At 42.5% G+C, this 23,990-nt stretch overlaps 1 protein-coding gene across 2 annotated transcripts in view; it reads right to left on the minus strand.

Annotated features, from left to right (window-relative positions):
- Positions 1–19,735, minus strand: part of FLNC (filamin C) — an 82,268-nt gene extending 62,533 nt beyond the window's left edge. For both annotated transcript variants that reach the window (XM_053716346.1, XM_053716345.1), the window contains exon 1: positions 18,931–19,735. In XM_053716346.1, coding sequence (XP_053572321.1) covers positions 18,931–19,282 — 352 coding nt within the window. In that variant the 5' untranslated portion in view covers positions 19,283–19,735. The remainder of the gene's footprint in view (positions 1–18,930) is intronic.
- Positions 19,736–23,990: the final 4,255 nt, after the last annotated feature.

Genomic DNA, 23,990 nt, shown 5'->3' on the forward strand with positions numbered 1-23,990 from the left:
AAAGTCAGTATCTATAGGTTATTATCCACAGTAACAGGGCTACAAGAGAAGTGTATAACAGGAAAGCACTTAGCTATTTACACCTATTTGTTACCCTCACAGCACTGCTGTCTGGGGTATGCACACCTGTTAGAGGCTCTGTGAGTTGTATAGAGATCATTAACCCCTTTACAGCTGAGCTCTAAAGAACTTGTACTTGGTAGTCAGCTGCATATAACAGACATCACATTACAAAAACAGAAAATCCATAAGAAGACTCTTGTGGTTATTGCATCTTGTGGTTCAATCTACCCACACTGTGGCCTGGCAAAGTTTGTGATGTTAAACCTAATTGTCTACATAAACTCCTGCACCAGCGGCCGAAATCAGTACTGTAACTTCCTTTATTAGATAGTGTGTAGTGGGTTTAGCAACTTATGGGTTATATAGCAGGGGTGATATCAAGGGGCCCTTCTCAGGAACAGGAACCTGAAATGATTTTGTATTGAGGAGTTTGTATCTGCACATAACTGCAGACAATGGTATATTTTATATACATAAGTTTGTGTCTTACAGCTGAAGCTTCGGCAGAACAGGAGATCCCCAAATCTGCAGTGACTCTAGAGACAAATTCATGACAAGCATATCTAAGCACACACCCCAAGAGCTTGCAATCTAATACACAAACCAGGGATGGATCTCACATTACACAGCATCTGGGTATGAGTTAGACAAACTTCTGAGAGGCCAGGTGGAGGGGCCGGTATTTTAAGAATCCCCCCAGCAACTGCTGTTGTTAAATAAACAAGCAACAGGCAACCCATATGCTGCTGACGGGTGTCCTCCTTATCCAAGCAGGGGTCATGTAGGTGAGACAGGGTGGTCTTAGTGATCATATACAGGGGGGCATGGTCATTTGGCAGCATATTTGTTATTCTTTGCACTAATAGGCCTGGAAAAGACCATGAGCCCTGGGGAGCGAGTACAAAGAGACAGGTCAGAAGTAAGAGAGAGAGTGAGAGAGATCAGAGGGAGTGAGAGGGAGGGTGAGAGAGAGTGAGAGAGATGAGAGGGAGTGAGTGAGAGAGATGAGAGGGAGTGAGAAATGAGAGTGAAAGAGAGAGAGTGAGAGAGAGATGAGAGGGAGTGAGAGAGAGACAAGAGGGAGTGAGAGAGAGGGTGAGAGACGAGAGGGAGGGAGAGAGAGATGAGAGGGAGTGAGAGAGACAAGAGGGAGTGAGAGAGAGGGTGAGAGACGAGAGGGAGTGAGAGAGAGATGAAAGAGAGTGAGAGAGAAATGAGAGACATGAGAGAGAATAAGTGAGAGAGACGAGAGGGGGTGAGAGAGAGACGAGAGAGAGAGAGTGAGAGAGATGAGAGGGAGTGAGAGAGACGAGAGGGAGTGAGGGAGTGACGAGAGGGAGTGAGAGAGAGAGAAAGAGATGAGAGGGGGTGAGAGAGATGAGAGGGAATGAGGGAGTGAGAGAGAGACGAGAGGGAGTGAGAGAGTGAGAGACGAGAGGGAGTGAGAGAGAGAGACGAAAGGGAGTGAGAAAGAATGAGAGAGATGAGGGAGAGAGACGAGAGGGAATGAGAGAGTGAGAGAGACGAGAGGGAGTGAGAGAGAGTGTGAGAGATGAGAGAGAGAGGGAGAGAGACAAGAGGGAGTGAGAGAGTGAGTGAGAGCGAAGAGAGGGAGTGAGAGATGAGAGGGAGTAAGAGAGATGAGAGGGAGTGAGAGAGAGAGATGAGAGGGAGTGAGAGAGATGAGAGAGAGAGAGGGAGAGAGACGAGAGGGAGTGAGAGAGAGAGATGAGAGGGAGTGAGAGAGAGACGAGAGGGAGTGAGAGAGAGAGACGAAAGGGAGTGTGAAAGAATGAGAGAGATGAGGGAGAGAGACGAGAGGGAGTGAGAGAGTGAGTGAGAGCGATGAGAGGGAGTGAGAGATGAGAGGGAGTAAGAGAGATGAGAGAGAGAGGGAGAGAGAGTGTTAGAGGGAGTGATAGAGATGAGAGAGAGGGCGAGAGATAGATGAGAGGGAGTGAGAGAGAGAGAGGGAGAGAGACGAGAGGGAGTGACAGAGTGAGAGAGATGAGAGGGAGTGAGAGAGAGACGAGAGGGAGTGAGAGAGATGAGAGAGGGAGTGAGAGAGAGACGAGAGGGAGTGAGAGAGAGTGAGAGAGAGATGGAGAGAGACGAGAGGGAGTGAGAGAGAGACGAGGGAGAGTAAGAGAAAGATGAGAGGGAGTGAGAGAGACGAAAGGGAGTGAGAGGAAGTAAGGGAGAGTGAGAGAGTGCGCTAGAGAGAGACAGCGAGAGATAGGGAATTAAAGGGGCAGATATAAGAGAGGAGTGTGAGAGAGTGTGCTAGAGAGAGACAACGAGAGATAGGAAATTAAAGGGGCACAAATAAGAGGGGTGTGAGAGAATGCACTAGAGAGAGAGACAGCGAGAGAGAGGGAATTAAAGGGGCAGAAATAAGAGATGGGTGTAAGAGAGTGCGCTAGAGACAGCAAGAGAGAGAGAGAGGGAATTAAAGGGGCAGAAATAAGAGAGGGGTGTGAGAGAGTGCGCTAGAGAGAGAGGGGGAATTAAGGGGGCAGAAATAAGAGAGTGGTGTGAGAGAGTGCGCTAGAAAGAGGCAGCAAGAAAGAAAGGAGGAATTAAAGTGACAAAGCAGAAATAAGAGAGGGGTGTGAGAGAGTGTGGTAAAGCGAGAGAGAGAGAGAGATCAGAGGGAGTGAGAGGGAGGGTGAGAGAGACGAGAGGGAGTGAGAGGGAGTGAGAGAGAGATGAGAGGGAGTGAGAGAGAGTGAGAGAGAGATGAGAGGGAGTGAGAGAGAGACAAGAGGGAGTGAGAGAGAGGGTGTGAGAGAGACGAGAGGGAGTGAGAGAGAGATGAGAGAGAGTGAGAGAGAAATGAGAGACATGAGAGGGAATAAGTGAGAGAGACGAGAGGGAGTGAGAGAGAGACGAGAGAGAGTGAGAGAGATGAGAGGGAGTGAGAGAGACGAGAGGGAGTGAGGGAGTGACGAGAGGGAGTGAAAGAGAGAGATGAGAGGCGGTGAGAGAGATGAGAGGGAATGAGGGAGTGAGAGAGAGACGAGAGGGAGTGAGAGACAAGAGGGAGAGAGAGAGAGACGAAAGGGAGTGAGAAAGAATGAGAGATGAGGGGGAGAGACGAGAGGGAATGAGAGAGATGAGAGAGAGAGGGAGAGAGACGAGAGTGAGTGAGAGCGACGAGAGGGAGTGAGAGATGAGAGGGAGTAAGAGAGATGAGAGGGAGTGAGAGAGTGAGAGAGAGAGATGAGAGGGAGTGAGAGAGAGACGAGAGGGAGTGAGAGAGAGAGATGAGAGAGAGGGAGAGAGAGAGATGAGAGGGAGTGAGAGAGTGTGAGAGATGAGAGGGAGAGAGACGAGAGGGAGTGAGAGAGAGATGAGAGAGAGAGAGACGAGAGGGAGTGAGAGAGAGATGAGAGAGAGTGAGAGAGATGAGAGGGAGTGAGAGAGACGAGAGGGAGTGACGAGAGGGAGTGAAAGAGAGAGATGAGAGGGGGGGAGAGAGATGAGAGGGATTGAGGGAGTGAGAGAGAGACGATAGGGAGTGAGAGACAAGAGGGAGAGAGAGAGAGAGACGAAAGGGAGTGAGAAAGAATGAGAGAGATGAGGGGGAGAGACGAGAGGGAATGAGAGAGATGAGAGAGAGAGACGAGAGTGAGTGAGAGCGACGAGAGGGAGTGAGAGATGAGAGGGAGTAAGAGAGATGAGAGGGAGTGAGAGAGTGAGAGAGAGAGATGAGAGGGAGTGAGAGAGAGACGAGAGGGAGAGAGAGAGAGATGAGAGAGAGGGAGAGAGAGAGATGAGAGGGAGTGAGAGAGTGTGATAGATGAGAGGGAGAGAGACGAGAGGGAGTGAGAGAGAGAGATGAGAGAGAGAGAGACGAGAGGGAGTGAGAGACGAGAGGGAGTGAGAGAGAGAGACGAAAGGGAGTGAGAAAGAATGAGAGAGATGAGGGAGAGAGACGAGAGGGAGTGTGAGAGATGAGAGAGAGAGGGAGAGAGACGAGAGTGAGTGAGAGCGACGAGAGGGAGTGAGAGATGAGAGGGAGTAAGAAAGATGAGAGGGAGTGAGAGAGAGAGATGAGAGGGAGTGAGAGAGAGACGAGAGGGAGTGAGAGAGAGATGAGAGAGAGGGAGAGAGAGATGAGAGGGAGTGAGAGAGAGTGTGAGAGATGAGAGAGAGAGAGGGAGAGAGACGAGAGGGAGTGAGAGAGAGAGATGAGAGAGAGAGACGAGAGGGAGTGAGAGATGAGAGGGAGTGAAAGAGAGACGAAAGGGAGTGAGAAAGAATGAGAGAGATGAGGGAGAGAGACGAGAGGGAGTGAGAGAGAGTGTGAGAGATGAGAGAGAGAGGGGGAGAGACAAGAGGGAGTGAGAGAGTGAGTGAGAGTGACGAGAGGGAGTGAGAGATGAGAGGGAGTAAGAGAGATGAGAGAGAGAGGGAATGAGAGAGAGAGTGTGAGAGGGAGTGAGAGAGATGAGAGAGAGAAGGAGAGAGAGAGATGAGATGGAGTGAGAGAGATGAGAGAGAGAGGGAGAGAGACAAGAGGGAGTGACATAGTGAGAGAGAGATGAGAGGGAGTGAGAGAGAGAGACGAGAGGGAGTGAGAGAGATGAGAGAGAGAGGGAGAGAGAGAGATGAGAGGGCGTGAGAGAGACAGGGAGAGAGACGAGAGGGAGTGAGAGAGAGACGAGGGAGAGTAAGAGAAAGATGAGAGGGAGTGAGAGAGTGAGAGAGACGAAAGGGAGTGATAGGAAGTGAGGGAGAGTGAGAGAGTGCGCTAGAGAGAGACAGCGAGAGATAGGGAATTAAAGGGGCAGATATAAGAGAGGGGTGTGAGAGAGTGTGCTAGAGAGAGACAACGAGAGATAGGAAATTAAAGGGGCACAAATAAGAGGGGTGTGAGAGAATGCGCTAGAGAGAGACAGCGAGAGAGAGGGAATTAAAGGGGCAGAAATAAGAGATGGGTGTAAGAGAGTGCGCTAGAGAGAGAGAGGGAATTAAAGGGGCAGAAATAAGAGATGGGTGTAAGAGAGTGCGCTAGAGAGAGAGAGGGAATTAAAGGGGCAGAAATAAGAGAGGGGTGTGAGAGAGTGCACTAGAGAGAGACAGCGAGAGAGAGAGGGGGAATTAAGGGGGCAGAAATAAGAGAGGGGTGTGAGAGAGTGTGGTAAAGTGAGAGAGAGAGAGAGGGGGGGGGGAATTAAAGGGGCACAAATAAGAGGGGTGTGAGAGAATGCGCTAGAGAGAGACAGCGAGAGAGAGGGAATTAAAGGGGCAGAAATAAGAGATGGGTGTAAGAGAGTGCGCTAGAGAGAGAGAGGGAATTAAAGGGGCAGAAATAAGAGATGGGTGTAAGAGAGTGCGCTAGAGAGAGAGGGAATTAAAGGGGCAGAAATAAGAGAGGGGTGTGAGAGAGTGCACTAGAGAGAGACAGCGAGAGAGAGAGGGGGAATTAAGGGGCAGAAATTAGAGAGGGATGTGAGAGAGTGTGCTAGAGAGAGACAGCAAGAAAAAAAGGGGAATTAAAGGAACAAAGCAGAAATAAGAGAGGGGTGTGAGAGAGTGCGCTAGAGAGAGAGGGGGAATTAAAGGGGCAGAAATAAGAGAGGGGTGTGAGAGAGTGCGCTAGAGAGAGACAGCGAGAGAGAGAGAGGGGAATTAAGGGGGCAGAAATAAGAGAGGGGTGTGAGAGAGTATGGTAAAGCGAGAGAGAGAGGGGGGGAATTAAAGGGGAAGAAATAAGAGAGGGGTGTGAGAGAGTGCGCTAGAGAGAGACAGCGAGAGAGAGAGAGGGGAATTAAGGGGGCAGAAATAAGAGAGGGGTGTGAGAGAGTGTGGTAAAGCGAGAGAGAGAGAGAGAGGGGGAATTAAAGGGGAAGAAATAAGAGAGGGATGTGAGAGAGTGTGCTAGAGAGAGAGGGGGAATTAATGGGGCAGAAATAAGAGAGGGGTGTGAGAGAGTGCGCTAGAGAGAGAGGGGGAATTAATGGGGCAGAAATAAGAGAGGGGTGTGAGAGAGTGCGCTAGAGAGAGACAGCAAGAGAGAGAGTGGGAATTAAAGGGGCAGAAGTGAGAGAGTGCACTAGAGAGAGAGCGGCTGCGAGCACAAGTGAGTGCACATAAATATAAATCACTCTGGGTCCCTTGAAAGACAAGTGCTGGATAACTATAGATAATAAATCATTAGAGATATTTTGGTGACAGTGAGAAGGAACATAAAGATCTGATTATTCAGCTGTCTGTTATTATTTTTGCTGCACGTCCCTTCTATTCCTGTCTTACAGTAGAAATGAGCTAGAAACTCACTGTACAGAGCTGAGCACTCACTAATATGTCAGAGAGCCACAGGCACAGAAGGTCAGGTTTAAGGTCACACAGATGTTGCTTGCTTTTCACCAGAGACACTGCGTGCTGTGTGTGAGACGCTGGTCACAAAACCCTGACTTCCTTCATTCCAGCTCCCCAGGGGAATCAAGAGTTAAACTGACTTGAAACCCCAAATGATTTGGATAGAACATACAGCTTTAAACAACTTTCCAATTTACTTCTATTATCAAATTTGCTTCATTCTTTTGGTATTCTTTGTTGAAGGAGCAATTATGCACTACTGGGAGCTAGCTGAGCATATCACGTGGGCCAATGACAAGAGGCATATATGTCCAGCATCCAAGCTTTCAGTAGTGCACTGGTGCTTCTGAGCCTACCTAGAAATACCAAAGGATACCAAAAGATCAAAGCAAATTAGATGATAGAAGTAAAATAGAAAGTTGTTTAAAATTGTATGTTCTATCTCAGTCATGAAAGCTTAATTTTGGGCTGCAAATTAGGCAAACACTGTGAAGCATGTAGCAGGGTCAGGGTTCCGGGTTCCTCCACAGCCTCTTTAAATTACAGATAAAGCAGGCAATACCAATACTGAACAAAGTGGGGTATTTTTTTATTACTTTTAATAGTTAAACCTCTAATGGAGAAGCACATTTTAAATTTGTTGTCTTTGAAAATATTCTGTAACTTTTTTCGAATATAGAATTTCCCCCCATGCCCAGTAATGTCTGTTAGACAGGGTAGCAAGTAATGTAAAAATAAAGAGAATATTGCTTAAAGGCACGGTGTATTTACACTATAATATGTCAGCCATAACCAGTTTGAGGACCACGTTATGGTCTATAATCTCCAGCTCCTGTCTCACACATGGAACAAATTAGTGTCCCTTGCATGTAATTAGTGTCCCAGATCATACACCGCATGGTCACGGCCCCCAGTCACTGTCCCACATGTGTCTGTCTCTTTTATTACAGTAAATCACAAACAATTTGTGTCTAGGTACAACAGGGCTGTCACTATGAAGCAATATTATATTATAACCAAATTCACAGTTAGATTGTGATAATGTGCACAATTTATTTCTCTTTTTGCTTAACAATATGTTACCAAAGTTGCCTAGCAGCCACCTATGTCCCTGAAAGGGTTAATTGTGTGATTATCAATTAACCCACCCCTTCTTATTAGAGATTGTTAAAAACACAACCAAGGTATAGGTGCACAGGATCACTGCTTTTAAATGCATCACATAGTAAAATGTTTTAGAACATGATTCACCTATGGGGTTAGCAGGGTTGCCAGGTGTCTAGTATTTTAGTAGGATGTCCAGTAAAATCTTCACAAAAATACTGGATAATTCAATGCCCACTTTTTTTTAAAGTGTCTTAGTTTTAGCTAAATGTCAAGACCCCCCTATGCCTCAATGCATTACAAATATACAGCAGGAGGAAGTGAGAGTCAGTCAAGGGGTCAAATCATTTCTGTTTACGTGTTACTATCAGCAACATAGGTAAGATGGCTGCTCTGTTGTGCAAAATATATATGGTGGGATCAAGAGTGGAGACTAAGTTAGAGCTTTGGGGGGGGAGCATTGTGTGACACTATCTACCATCGTGCTCAGTCACCCACAGATTGTACACTATTTTTGTGGGGGGCAGCTAGGAGCCCTACAGGTAAGTTTTTCTGGCTTGGCCATAACTTTTTCATATAAGTGTGAGAATAGTATGCAGGTAACTGGTTTATCTTGGCTGAACGTTGTCCTTGCACTATGGTTGCCAACTGTGCTTCATAAAAATACAACCTATAGGTCACTGTGCACAGCTGATAGCTGGGGGTCACACATGATCACCCCAAAAGCTCAATCTTAGGACTCACGCTTGATTCCATCATGTATATTTTTCACAACTGAGCAGTCATTTTATCCCCTGGTTGTCAGTAACACACATACACAATAGTGATTTAAACCCCTTGACTGCAATGAGCACATACACACAGAAATGGTTTAACACCCCCTTGGCTGCCTGTGACACATATAATAGAAAATTAATTGTGTTACTTCTTTTTGGGTCATATTTCTAATGCATAGTGGCTCTTTAAATTGTCTTTACACACGGTACTTAAAAAATACTGGACATTTTACCGGACACCCAGCTAAAATACTGTTTGGTTGAATACTGGACACCTGGCAACCCTACCTTGCAAACAATTAGATACAATATTTTAGCAAACTTTGCAGCTCAGGAATATACACCTTTAAAAATCGTCTGCAGTGTTGGGAGCAGATATCCTCACTTATTCATTCTAATGTTTGCTGGGGGGGGTTTCTCACCTGTTGTTAAACACCAAAATTGTCTCCTCAAAATCAAGAACTACATTCTACAGCATTTTCCTGCTAATTCCTTGCCCACCCTGACAGCTGCCCTAATGATTCCCTGATTGACTCTTCCTTCCTGCAACAAGGTATACACTTCTATTATTCCACTCGCAAGACCCCTTTCTGCACCACATCTCAGGAATTCATTACTATGCACCATCTGACAAGCTTCAAATATTTCCCCAAAACTCTTGTCTTCAAAGCAGCTTATGGCCCAGTCAGTTATCGCTCTGACACCAGCTGTCTGCCCAGCCCCACTGTCCCCTCTTGCACCTGTGTGACCAGCTGTCCCCTCACATTCCTCTGCACCTTGTTCCTCACTAAACTGTAAAGCAGCAGCAATAGGGCTATGTATCAGTTTGTCTCTGTGTATTAGCTGCAGCTGTATATTTATTGTCTATACATGACTAGGGCTATAGTGACATGTTATGTATCAGTTTGTCTCTGTGTATTAGCTGCAGCTGTATATTTATTGTCTATACATGACTAGGGCTATAGTGACATGTTATGTATCAGTTTGTCTCTGTGTATTAGATACAGCTGTATATTTATTGTTTATACATGACTAGGGCTATAGTGACATGTTATGTATCAGTTTGTCTCTGTGTATTAGCTGCAGCTGTATATTTATTGTCTATACATGACTAGAGCTATAGTGACATGTTATGTATCAGTGTGTCTATGTGTATTAGATACAGCTGTATATTTATTGTCTATACATGACTAGGGCTATAGTGACATGTTATGTATCAGTTTGTCTCTGTGTATTAGATACAGCTGTATATTGTCTATACATGACTAGGGCTATAGTGACATGTTATGTATCAGTTTGTCTCTGTGCATTAGCTGCAGCTGTATATTTATGGTCTATACATGACTAGGGCTATAGTGACATGTTATGTATCAGTTTGTCTCTGTGTATTAGATACAGCTGTATATTGTCTATACATGACTAGGGCTATAGTGACATGTTATGTATCAGTTTGTCTCTGTGTATTAGATACAGCTGTATATTGTCTATACATGACTAGGGCTATAGTGACATGTTATGTATCAGTTTGTCTCTGTGTATTAGATACAGCTGTATATTGTCTATACATGACTAGGGCTATAGTGACATGTTATGTATCAGTTTGTCTCTGTGTATTAGATACAGCTGTATATTTATTGTCTATACATGACTAGGGCTATAGTGACATGTTATGTATCAGTTTGTCTCTGTGTATTAGATACAGCTGTATATTGTCTATACATGACTAGGGCTATAGTGACATGTTATGTATCAGTTTGTCTCTGTGTATTAGATACAGCTGTATATTGTCTATACATGACTAGGGCTATAGTGACATGTTATGTATCAGTTTGTCTCTGTGTATTAGATACAGCTGTATATTGTCTATACATGACTAGGGCTATAGTGACATGTTATGTATCAGTTTGTCTCTGTGTATTAGCTGCAGCTGTATATTGTCTATACATGACTAGGGCTATAGTGACATGTTATGTATCAGTTTGTCTCTGTGTATTAGATACAGCTGTATATTGTCTATACATGACTAGAGCTATAGTGACATGTTATGTATCAGTTTGTCTGTGTATTAGATACAGCTGTATATTTATTGTCTATACATGACTAGGGCTATAGTGACATGTTATGTATCAGTTTGTCTCTGTGTATTAGATACAGCTGTATATTTATTGTCTATACATGACTAGGGCTATAGTGACATGTTATGTATCAGTTTGTCTCTGTGTATTAGCTGCAGCTGTATATTTATTGTCTATACATGACTAGGGCTATAGTGACATGTTATGTATCAGTTTGTCTCTATGTATTATTAGCTGCAGCTGTATATTTATTGTCTATACATGACTAGGGCTATAGTGACATGTTAGGTATCAGTTTGTCTCTGTGTATTAGATACAGCTGTATATTTATTGTCTATACATGACTAGGGCTATAGTGACATGTTATGTATCAGTTTGTCTCTGTGTATTAGCTGCAGCTGTATATTTATTGTCTATACATGACTAGGGCTATAGTGACATGTTATGTATCAGTTTGTCTCTGTGTATTAGCTGCAGCTGTATATTTATTGTCTATACATGACTAGGGCTATAGTGACATGTTATGTATCAGTTTGTCTCTGTGTATTAGCTGCAGCTGTATATTTATTGTCTATACATGACTAGGGCTATAGTGACATGTTATGTATCAGTTTGTCTCTGTGTATTAGCTGCAGCTGTATATTTATGGTCTATACATGCCTAGAGCTATAGTGACATGTTATGTATCAGTTTGTCTCTGTGTATTAGATACAGCTGTATATTTATTGTCTATACATGACTAGGGCTATAGTGACATGTTATGTATCAGTTTGTCTCTGTATTAGATACAGCTGTACATTTATTGTCTATACATGACTAGGGCTATAGTGACATGTTATGTATCAGTTTGTCTCTGTGTATTAGATACAGCTGTATATTTATTGTCTATACATGACTAGGGCTATAGTGACATGTTATGTATCAGTTTGTCTCTGTGTATTAGATACAGCTGTATATTTATTGTGTATACATGACTAGGGCTATAGTGACATGTTATGTATCAGTTTGTCTGTGTATTAGATACAGCTGTATATTTATTGTCTATACATGACTAGGGCTATAGTGACATGTTATGTATCAGTTTGTCTCTGTGTATTAGCTGCAGCTGTATATTTATTGTCTATACATGACTAGAGCTATAGTGACATGTTATGTATCAGTTTGTATTTGTGTATTAGCTGCAGCTGTATATTTATTGTCTATACATGACTAGGGCTATAGTGACATGTTATGTATCAGTGTGTCTCTGTGTATTAGCTGCAGCTGTATATTTATTGTCTATACATGACTAGGGCTATAGTGACATGTTATGTATCAGTTTGTCTCTATGTATTATTAGATACAGCTGTATATTTATTGTCTATACATGACTAGGGCTATAGTGACATGTTATGTATCAGTGTGTCTCTGTGTATTAGCTGCAGCTGTATATTTATTGTCTATACATGACTAGGGCTATAGTGACATGTTATGTATCAGTTTGTCTCTGTGTATTATTAGATACAGCTGTATATTTATTGTCTATACATGACTAGGGCTATAGTGACATGTTATGTATCAGTGTGTCTCTGTGTATTAGATACAGCTGTATATTTATTGTCTATACATGACTAGGGCTATAGTGACATGTTATGTATCAGTTTGTCTCTGTGTATTAGATACAGCTGTATATTTATTGTATATACATGACTAGGGCTATAGTGACATGTTATGTATCAGTTTGTCTCTGTGTATTAGCTGCAGCTGTATATTTATTTTCTATACCTGACTCATCCAGTATACAGTGACTCAGCGAGCTTTGCACCCCCTGCAGAACCCCTTTGTCATTCATTACATTACACAGCACACACTACAGGAACTACTGAAACATCTGGAGACATGTCTGCTGCTGGGTAATAATGTATGAATGTTTGTACAGCACCACAGCCATCGCTGGTGCTATAGACAGCTCTGCAGAACCTATTGGTGCTACAGAATGTTTGCAGCTTGTATTAAAGCTACACATCTCTGTAGTATTAGTATCCACACTACTGAGAGTGCTTTTTGTCTAAGATTCACTAAAGCCCCCTATTAATGTGAGACCCCTTAGTTAGCACTTCTAGTGATCAATTAGACCTGCACATTTGTGTAATGTTAATTTAACAACAGACCATTCTAGCTTACATATAAATGAGCGCTATTAATGTGTGTTTATATTTTTTTTCATTTAAAATTATATGTGCAGCCACCAGTCACCAGCTAGCTCTCAGAAGTGCCTACCTAGATATGGTTTTTTAAACAAAGGTTAACAGGAGAACGAAGTAAATAGAAGCAAACTGAATAGTGTCTTAAAAGTGCATCTCAATTTGAACAAAGTTTTGACTTTTATTTCTCCTTAAGCTAAGTTTATTGTACCTTTAATTAAGCAAGGTCTTATATGGAGCTGTTACCTTCTGTGTCAGGTTTAAGTTTTTAATCCACAGACAGGCTCACTTCCCAGTGTGGTGCTGGGTTTATAAACCATGGAAATCAAACTAAACAATCTGTGCACTGGATGTTCTGAGAGATCACACCGAAAGATTGTTCTGCAATGTCAGAGGCAAATGACACTTGACCATGATGTCACCAAAATATATCAGGTCAAATGCCTTAACTTATTAAAGGGACAGTCTATGCAATAGCAAACAGATCTCATTTGTGCATTTTATTATTACAACAATACTTGTTTGTAACTATGTGATTAACCCCTGCTAAGGTGTTAAACAGTTAAAGTCATGTACCAGGTGTGCTGCAGAGCCGGAGCAAGACATGACCAGTGATTTGTAAAGCACAAGTCCATAGCGCTGGGTACATGGGTCAGGGCACACAATGGCACTAATTAATGGTAAAAAAACAAAACAAACAGACTGAATACAATATAGCAAAGCACAAGGGTCCCCCTGAGAACAAGTTCAATCTACAGGAAGGGTGAGCAGCCAAAACGTATGGGGCAGCTTGTAATTTAGTTGTCACAGTGAGACAAAGCAGTTCAAGATTTATTTAGTCACTCAGAATGAAAAGGAGGGCTGTAAGTAAGCTCCATAACTAGATGGTTTCTGTAAGAACACTTTAAGCTGTGCAAGTAAAGTATCTGTCTGTTTCTTAACTGGGAAATCTATAAGTCAGGGCTTACACTGATTTACAAAAAGTGCTAATCTGGCAGTGAAGGGGTTACAAATGAAACCTCACTGATTGTCCATCACACAGGATGTGTCTGATACTTTAGTTATCTCCCTCAGCTGTTCTGCACCACCTGTTTGTCCCTCTCCCTATAATGCTGACATATCACAGGGAATCTCTATAATTAGTCCCAACCTTAGTCATCTATACAGACTACTAAAGGGTGCAATAAGGGGTTAAACCACTGATCACTTTTTAGGACGTCAACCTATAAATCAATTGAATGATCTCATCTGAAGTCTTCAGCTCACTGACCACCCACTCAAACAGGAGCTTTTCCACTGATGACATCATGTATAGACGTGACCTTATACTCCAGTCTCTCCCATGAGGTCTGCATCACATACACATATGAAAATCACATCTTCTAGACTGGACAATTCTATGCACATCCCATTCTGTCAACAATTCCAGTTTACAAATGAGTAAGCCCAAAAATAATGAAAACCAGAAACTGTTAAGTGGGACTTTACCTATGCATTTAACCGCACCACATTATACCTATTTAAGAAGACATGTGAGTGCTAATGTGAACAGGACATTTAGCTTCAACTTCAAAAAGTGCAATTTATTATTGTTGTTGTTATTATTGTTATTATTATTATTATTATTATTATTATTATTATTATTAAATGAATGTGTACATGTTATTCACTCCCTAGTAGTGGTCTCAGCATCCAAGAGATCAGCTGACTGGTGTGCATGCGCATGCGCAGCCGATTGTCTCTTGAGTCATTCATTTTAGACATGACGTGGAAGTTAAAATGAAGCTTTCATGTCACGTGTCTTGTGAACTACATGTATCACCTTGTTATAAACAAAATTGTGTACACTGCTGCCATATCATGCTCACAAACCATGCATGCTCCTGATACCTCAGTATGCTCTTATGGAAAGAGGTTTTATCAATAGAGACTAAAAGGTACATTTGATAAAGCAAGTAAAATTTACTTTACGTGACCCCCTTTAAATAACATGGATGTGATTCTACAAACATCATTATTAGTATTGTTTTATTTCAGCTCCATTCCATAATATTGCTGACTCTACAAAAAATAATCCTATATTTCCTTGAAGTCCACTACTAATGTCCCAAATAAAAACCCATTAATGAAAACAGTCCCCAGCACTAATCCTAGAAGCACTTGACTTGTGATCTTCCACTCCCCTGAATGTTTACCAGACAATGCCAGTCTTGTGTAGTTTATGGTGTAATGTGTGTGACGGTCACTTTACTAAAGTCTGTATAAACTCCTCTTCTGCTTCACTCTACAACAAGAGACATTGTACTAAACAACATTCTATTAGCCAATACTCATATGAAGAAAAGCTGTTTATATTTAAATTAAAACCGCAGTATTGGTTATGTACTCAACCTGTAGACTGTAAGCTCTTCGGAGCAGGGCGGCTCTTCCTCCAGTACTAGATTTGTTTAATTTGTTATTATTGTTTTTGTATCTTATCACAGATCCTTCTCATTGTATAGCCCTATCTCTGAACCCAGGGATACGGAATTCTTTGGCGCTATACAAATAAATCCTAATAATAATAATAATCATCATAATAATGTACTTCCTACTAACCCTCAGTATCTGATAAGGTAAACTGGCTTTGCTTCAGTAGTGGAGACGCTCATGCTTCCACAAACAGCTCAAGAACGCTTCTTTTTATTATTCATCACACACAGGAAGATGAGATTTAATAATAATAATAATAATTTTTTAAATGTGCTCATTTAAAGAAAGCAAAAATGTTGACTACAATGTCCTTTAAAAGAAAGCAATAAATAAATAATAAAATCTGTATACATCTGACATATGGGGTATTGGAAGAGACTCTTTAACCATGAGAGAAACTCTCAGTCTCTACAGAAATCTCCCCTTTTTCTACTAATGAGAGAACCCAATTACAATGTAACAGACCTAGGTTATTCCAGTTTATTAGCCAACTAATATCAATGAGAAACACCACCAGCTTCAGTCACCAACTACTATCACTAAAAAAGAACCTCCAGCATCTTCACTGAGACCTCCAGCATCTTCACTGAGACCTCCAGCATCTTCACTGATAGGCAATTTAATATCAATGAGAGACCTCCAGCATTTTCACTGGTAGGCAATTAATATCAATGAGAGACCTCCAGCATCTTCACTGATAGGCAATTAATATCAATGAGAGACCTCCAGCATCTTCACTGATAGGCAATTAATATCAATGAGAGACCTCCAGCATCTTCACTGATAGGCAATTAATATCAGTGAAAGACCTCCAGCATCTTCACTAATAAGCAATTCATATCAGTGAGAGACCTCCAGCATCTTCACTAATAGGCAATTCATATCAATGAGAGACCTCCAGCATCTTCACTGATAGGCAATTAATATCAATGAGAGACCTCCAGCATCTTCACTGATAGGCAATTAATATCAATGAGAGACCTCCAGCATCTTCACTGATAGGCAATTAATATCAATGAGAGACCTCCAGCATCTTCACTGATAGGCAATTAATATCAGTGAAAGACCTCCAGCATCTTCACTAATAAGCAATTCATATCAGTGAGAGACCTCCAGCATCTTCACTAATAGGCAATTCATATCAATGAGAGACCTCCAGCATCTTCACTGATAGGCAATTAATATCAATGAGAGACCTCCAGCATCTTCACTGATAGGCAATTCATATCAATGAGAGACCTCCAGCATCTTCACTAATAGGCAATTCATATCAATGAGAGACCTCCAGCATCTTCACTAATAGGCAATTAATATCAATGAGAGACCTCCAGCATCTTCACTAATAGGCAATTCATATCAATGAGAGACCTCCAGCATCTTCACTAATAGGCAATTAATATCAATGAGAGACCTCCAGCATCTTCACTGATAAGCAATTAATATCAATGAGAGATCTCAAGCATCTTCACTGATAGGCAATTAATATCAATGAGAGACCTCCAGCATCTTCACTGATAGGCAATTAATATCAGTGAGAGACCTCCAGCATCTTCACTGATAGGCAATTCATATCAGTGAGAGACCTCCAGCATCTTCACTGATAGGCAATTAATATCAGTGAGAGACATCCAGCATCTTCACTGATAGGCAATTAATATCAGTGAGAGACATCCAGCATCTTCACTGATAGGCAATTAATATCAGTGAGAGACATCCAGCATCTTCACTGATAGGCAATTAATATCAATGAGAGACCTCCAGCATCTTCACTGATAGACAATTAATATCAGTGAGAGACATCCAGCATCTTCACTGATAGGCAATTCATATCAGTGAGAGACATCCAGCATCTTCACTGATAGGCAATTCATATCAGTGAGACACCTCCAGCATCTTCACTGATAGGCAATTCATATCAGTGAGACACCTCCAGCATCTTCACTGATAAGCAATTAATATCAATGAGAGACCTCCAGCATCTTCACTGATAGACAATTAATATCAGTGAGAGACATCCAGCATCTTCACTGATAGGCAATTCATATCAGTGAGAGACCTCCAGCATCTTCACTGATAGGCAATTCATATCAGTGAGAGACCTCCAGCATCTTCACTGATAGGCAATTCATATCAGTGAGAGACCTCCAGCATCTTCACTGATAGGCAATTCATATCAGTGAGAGACCTCCAGCATCTTCACTGATAGACAATTAATATCAGTGAGAGACCTCCAGCATCTTCACTGATAGACAATTAATATCAGTGAGAGACCTCCAGCATCTTCACTGATAGGCAATTAATATCAGTGAGAGACCTCCAGCAATCATCTTCACTGATAGGCAATTAATATCAGTGAGAGACCTCCAGCAATCATCTTCACTGATAGGCAATTAATATCAGTGAGAGACCTCCAGCATCTTCACTGATAGACAATTAATATCAGTGAGAGACCTCCAGCATCTTCACTGATAGGCAATTAATATCAGTGAGAGACCTCCAGCAATCATCTTCACTGATAGGCAATTAATATCAGTGAGAGACCTCCAGCATCTTCACTGATAGGCAATTAATATCAGTGAGAGACCTCCAGCAATCATCTTCACTGATAGGCAATTAATATCAGTGAGAGACCTCCAGCAATCATCTTCACTGATAGGCAATTAATATCAGTGAGAGACCTCCAGCATCTTCACTGATAGGCAATTAATATCAGTGAGAGACCTCCAGCATCTTCACTGATAGGCAATTCATATCAGTGAGAGACCTCCAGCATCTTCACTGATAGGCAATTCATATCAGTGAGAGACTTCCAGCATCTTCACTGATAGGCAATTCATATCAGTGAGAGACCTCCAGCATCTTCACTGATGGGCAATTCATATCAGTGAGAGACCTCCAGCATCTTCACTGATAGGCAATTCATATCAGTGAGAGACACACCCTGTGTTACTAGAGAAATAACCAGTTACTATTAGGGATATAAACATCTTTAACAAAAGAAACACTCAGAGAATCCCAGTGAGACACCCAGCTTTCCCCATGGTTGGTGACACACATATCCACCATATCAGTGAAAGAAACAGTCAGCAGTAGATACAATGACTACCAAATTGCCAACCACTGCCAATGTGAGAGACTTTAGCAAATATCTGCTGGGATGTTCTACACAGCATTTTCCTACAGTCAGATGTTATCCATACATTTAACAGATGCAAACCTGCCCCCCACAACATGATGAGAAAGCATTATAAAATATATCTGAAAGTTCTAACATAAATATACATGCATACAACATATGAGACCATAAGAATATACACATGCATACTTACATACATAAGCAGATACATACACACGGACACTTACATACATACACACATGAACACTTACATGCACACATACAAACATACATACACACACACATACACATACACACATACACACACATACATAAGCACATAATATATATATATACATGCATACATAGACACATGAACACTTGCAAACATAAATACACACATACATAAGCACTTACATACACACATAAGCACATAATATATACATATATATATATATATGTACATGCATACATAGACACATGAACACTTACATACATATCTACATACACACAAACATACATAAGCACATACATACACGCACACACATACATAAGCACATACACACACAAGCACATACACACACACACATACATAAGCACATACATGCACATACATACACACACACACATACATACACACAAACATACATAAGCACATACATACACGCACACACATACATACACAAGCACATACATACACACACACACAAGCATACACATACATAAGCACATACATACACACACACATACATACACACACATACATAATAAGCACATAAAGTTTTCCCACTATTACAGCAAGCCCATGTACTCACCTATAGACACCAGCTTGATGTGCTCCCTGTCCAGGAACTCCAGGGCCACGGACACATTTTCCAGCTTCATCTGCCTGAAGTTGGGTCTGGAGTGATACTTTCTATACATCTTCTTTTGGCTGAGCACCTCCAGCAGAGCGATGAGTTTGAGTCCATCAGTCAGGTCCTTCTGCAGGTCCCCTATGCGCTTGTTCATGCACTTGAGGTGCTCATTGCACCACCTGGTGAAGGTGTTCTGTTGGATCTTCTTCCAGGGGGCGTCCTCTGCCAGGTCCTTCTCGGTGGCTGGCATCTCCTCAGAGTCCGTGCCTTGGTACAGATCCGGCTGCTCGTAATAATCGTTTGTGCTCATGATGGCTCGGGCTGGGAGCTTTATATATGGGGATCAGCAAGAGGAAAAAAGGGTGGAGAGAGACAGAAAGTGTGCTGGGACTTCTGGATCCTGAGCCCACACTGTGAAATCAACTTCAAGCTGCTCAAACCAACCTCAACAATCAGATTAGTTCCCTTATTATTTGTCCAGTGCCTGGAAAGTGTGAGAAGTTTCTTGGCAAGCCCTGGTTCACTCTCTGGCCACAGCTGATCCGGAGCACCTTTACTTTCCTGTTTCCCTTTGCTGGCTCTTTTGCTTGGGATGTGCAGAACTTCAGAGCAGAGTTTGTGTTGGAGAAAAGTCAGGAAACAACAACAATAATAAAAGAAACTATTGAGATAGAAGAAGTAGCAGCAGCAGAAGAGAGAAGTCCCTGGGGGGTCCCAGTAGAGAAGGAGAGAGCTGGAGACTCTGGATGAAAAGTGTGCAGCTGAGGATGGAGTTGGTTTTAAAGAAAGCTGATGCCCCCTCCCTCTCCCCCACTCCCTCCCCAGCGTCAGAGGCCTGGACTCCCAGGAATGCTTGTGCCATGACCATATACAACTAACAGGAGGATTTTCCTAATCCCCAGTGTGATAGTGAGCAGGGGCTGATTGGGTGCTAATGATAGCAGGGTCTGGGATTGGCTAAACCTGGCCCAGCTCACACTGCTTGTTACATCTCTGTATTTTTAGATACCCCATGTCAGGGAGGTCTGGGGGGGGGGGGGGTGTCTGGGGGTCTTACAACACAAGTTAACAAAAGCAGCAGATGTAATGCAAGGGGAGATCCTAAATGAATCACCTCTCAGAAACAGCCCACCATTAACCCTTTCTGTAGAAAGAAGTGACCATTAACCCATTAATGTATAATACAGAGCACAACGTGTGTATTGATACTTCTTGTGCCATTTACTCTCACACATATTTATATCTGTAGCTTTGGATGACAAGCAATATAGGCGTTAGGGAAACTATAATGCACTTTATGTGACACCCCTGATCACTGATATCATTATATTGTGACAAGTAGTGATGCCTTTTATTGGGCTAATAGTCCATATTAAATGACAAACTTTTCCACTCTTCTGCGTTCCTGAAGCAAAACTGTTCAATTTTATTGAGCAAACTAATTAAAACTAAAACATATAAATGTGATTATGTGTGTACAACTGATCAGTACAGAGATGTGACAGAGAGGGGACAATATCAAAAGCTTCTATTTAAAAGGGATATTCTACCAATATTTTTAAATTTGTATCTATCTCATATCTATCTATCTATCTATCTATCTATCTATCTATCATCTATCTATCTATCATTTATCTATCTCAAATCTATTGCATATCTTTCTATCTATCACTCTCATATCTATCTAGCTATCTCATATCTATCTATCTATCTATCTATCTATCTATCTATCTATCTTTCTGCCTATCTATCTATCTATCTATCTATCTATCTATCTATCTGTATATCTGTCTATCTATCACATATCCATCTATATATCTATGTATCTATCTCTTCTGCGTTCCTAAAGCAATACCGTTCAATTTTATTGAGCAAACTAATTAAAACTAAAATATGTGTGTACAATTGTTCAGTACTTAGATAAGACAGAGAAGGTAAAATCTCAAAAGCTTCTATTTAAAAGGGATATTCTACCAATATTTTTAAATTTGTATCTATCTCATATCTATCTATTTATCTATCTATCATCTATCTATCTATCATTTATCTATCTCAAATCAATTGCATATCTTTCTATCTATCTATCTATCACTCATATCTATCTAGCTATCTCATATCTATCTATCTATCTATCTATCTATCTATCTATTTAACTTTCTGCCTATCTATCTATCCATCCATCTGTCTATCTATCTATCTGTATATCTTTCTATCTATCACATATCTATCTATCTATCTATCTATCTATATATCTATGTATCTATCTATCTATCTATCTATCTCTTCTGCGTTCCTAAAGCAATACCGTTCAATTTTATTGAGCAAACTAATTAAAACTAAAATGTGTGTACAATTGTTCAGTACTTAGATAAGACAGAGAAGGTAAAATCTCAAAAGCTTCTATTTAAAAGGGATATTCTACCAATATCTTTGAATTTCTATCTATCTATCTATCTATCTATCATCATTCAATCTCATATCTATCTATCTATCTACTACCTACCTCTCTGCCTGTCTTACTCATATCTATCTATCTATCTATCTATCTATCTATCTATCTATCTATCTATTTATCTATCTATCTATCTATGTATTTGTGGCAAACCTAGCCACTTCTGGACTATAACGTAAGAAAGGTTGTCTGTGACAGACCCTTCGGTCAGGACTGAAAGTGTTAACTTTATTTTCTAACCACAAGTGGCTGGCTCCAGCTACAATCTAATTAATGCTTAGCATTCTATTGTTTGATCACCCCCAGAGAGAAACGCCTAAGTGATAAGGAGAGTCAAGAGTGTCCTGTGGTTGAAGTGTTTAAGTAATATAATCCTATTGTATCATGTCAAGGGCGCTTCTCCCTTTTATCTAATGTACAACATTCTTTCAACCCCCATCTGGGGGGGGGTCAAAAACCTGTATAAATCTGTGTGCTGCCTTCAAATAAAGTATTATTCTGTTTAAAACCTGAAAACTGGCTGGGTTGTGAATTGCTGATTCCCTATGCAGGACATTGTTCCCTGGTGTTAACCCTTGGTATCCGGTTGGTACCGTTACAATTGGTGGCAAGCGACGGAATGAACCTTATCGCCCAGAAGAGCAACTACACAAGCCAGTAACCTCAGGAAGAGGGGGATTACTACAATACTGACTAAGATGGAAGGAGTACCAGGGACCGAAGTGAATGGAGATGGATTATTCTAAGCTAAAGAGACAAACGTAAAAGGAACTGCTAGAAGCCAGGGGAAAGATAGGCAGCAGCAAACCCAAGGCTATATTAATTGCTGAGCTGATGGAGGGAGACAGAGCTCGCAGCGCTACGCCTCCAGCAGCCATGGAGGAGACCCTATACCAGAGGGAAATGAGGACCAGGCTGGAATTTTTACCCCAACCTGTACCACGGGATATGCTATCCGTGGTAATGGCAGATGTGCAGGAGTACGTGATGGCACACAGTCCGCGGAATGCATCCTCCCGAGCAGAATCCATTTTGGACGCACTCAGCAACCCAGTAAGACCCAAAATCCCATACCATGCATTTAAAATGTTTTGTGAGGAGAAGGATGAGATTGATGGGTATTTACAGGATTTTGAGAGACTGTGCGAGTTACATGATTTGGAGCAGTCCGTATGGGTGCCGGTGCTAGCAGGCAAGCTAGCCGGTAGGGCAGCGGAAGCGTATCGCGCTGTACCCAGGGAGGACAGCAAGGATTACGCTAAAGTGAAGAGAGCGATCTTGGAAAGATATGCCATTACCTCAGAGGCATACCGGCGCAAGTTTAGAGGCCTGCGCAAGCCAGAAAGAGATTCCCATGCAGAGTGGGCCCACAAGCTGGATCAAGCATCTCAGGGGTGGATACAGGCCAGCCAAGCTACCACCATGGAAGAATTGCGACAACTGATGCTGTTGGAGCAATTCTTTAACGGCTTGTCCCCAGAAGCCCAAGAATGGGTGAGAGATCGAAAACCCCTCACCTTAACCGAAGCAGCCAGATTAGCAGACCAGCATTTTGATGCCAGGAGGCACCATGGACTACAGCCTAACAACGGACGGGCTAATATACAATGCCACACCTGCAAGCAGTGGGGACATATGGCACGTGAGTGCACCCAAAATCGGAGCAGACAAGCTTGGAACCAGGTCAGACAGAACCTGGCCCCAAGGGCGGCTGCTCACCATTACCAAACGGAGCCAGCCGCTCATGAGGTGTTGAGCACCCAAGCCGAGGAACCCCTGGGAATTCTGCATGAGGTGATGTCGGTCCAGGGACTTCGGGATTCGGGAGCTACTTTAACCCTGATAGCTCCCCATTTGGTGCCGGATACAGCACCCACTGGCGGATCCGTGGCAGTACGAGGGGCAGGGGGAGCAGTATACCGATTGCCCACTGCTAGAGTGGAGTACAGACCCCCAGTCACCCCAGCAGCTGCCAGTTACCATCCCCCGGCGCACCGCTATACCACACGGCCTCCGGCCACGAACTACCCTCAGAGAGCCCGGTTCAATTCGCGGGGCTACTCACAACCTATTCGGTGCTTTGGATGTAAGCAACTAGGGCACAAAAGACCAGAGTGTCCCCTAAACGCAGCGAATCAAGCACAGTCCTGGAGAAGACCCGCTGGCGGAATCCCACATAATCCTCAGCCTGTGGCCCGCTACGTAGAGGCGCCAGAATGCTGGGGCAGCCTACATGAAGCAGACCCCGTGCAAGCTGCCCACCGGAATAACCGGCAACGGGTTAAAGTGAATGGGAAGGAGGTCAGTTGTCTACGGGATACTGGTGCTACCATGACCTTGCTTCAAGAGAACTTGGTGCCTGAGAAACAGCACACTGGAGACACTGTGGCTGTGAGGGTAGCAGGGGGCACTGTGTTCCGCATACCTGTTGCCAGGGTACATTTGGATTGGGGAGTGGGCGCTAGACTTGTGAATGTGGGGGTCAAGAAGGACTTACCTGCTGATGTTCTCCTTGGAAATGACTTGGCCCCCCTTGTTTCTGCCTATGCTCCCATGGATCCCGCTA

Source organism: Bombina bombina, chromosome 6, assembly GCF_027579735.1.
Source record: "Bombina bombina isolate aBomBom1 chromosome 6, aBomBom1.pri, whole genome shotgun sequence".
Classification (NCBI taxonomy): domain Eukaryota; kingdom Metazoa; phylum Chordata; class Amphibia; order Anura; family Bombinatoridae; genus Bombina; species Bombina bombina.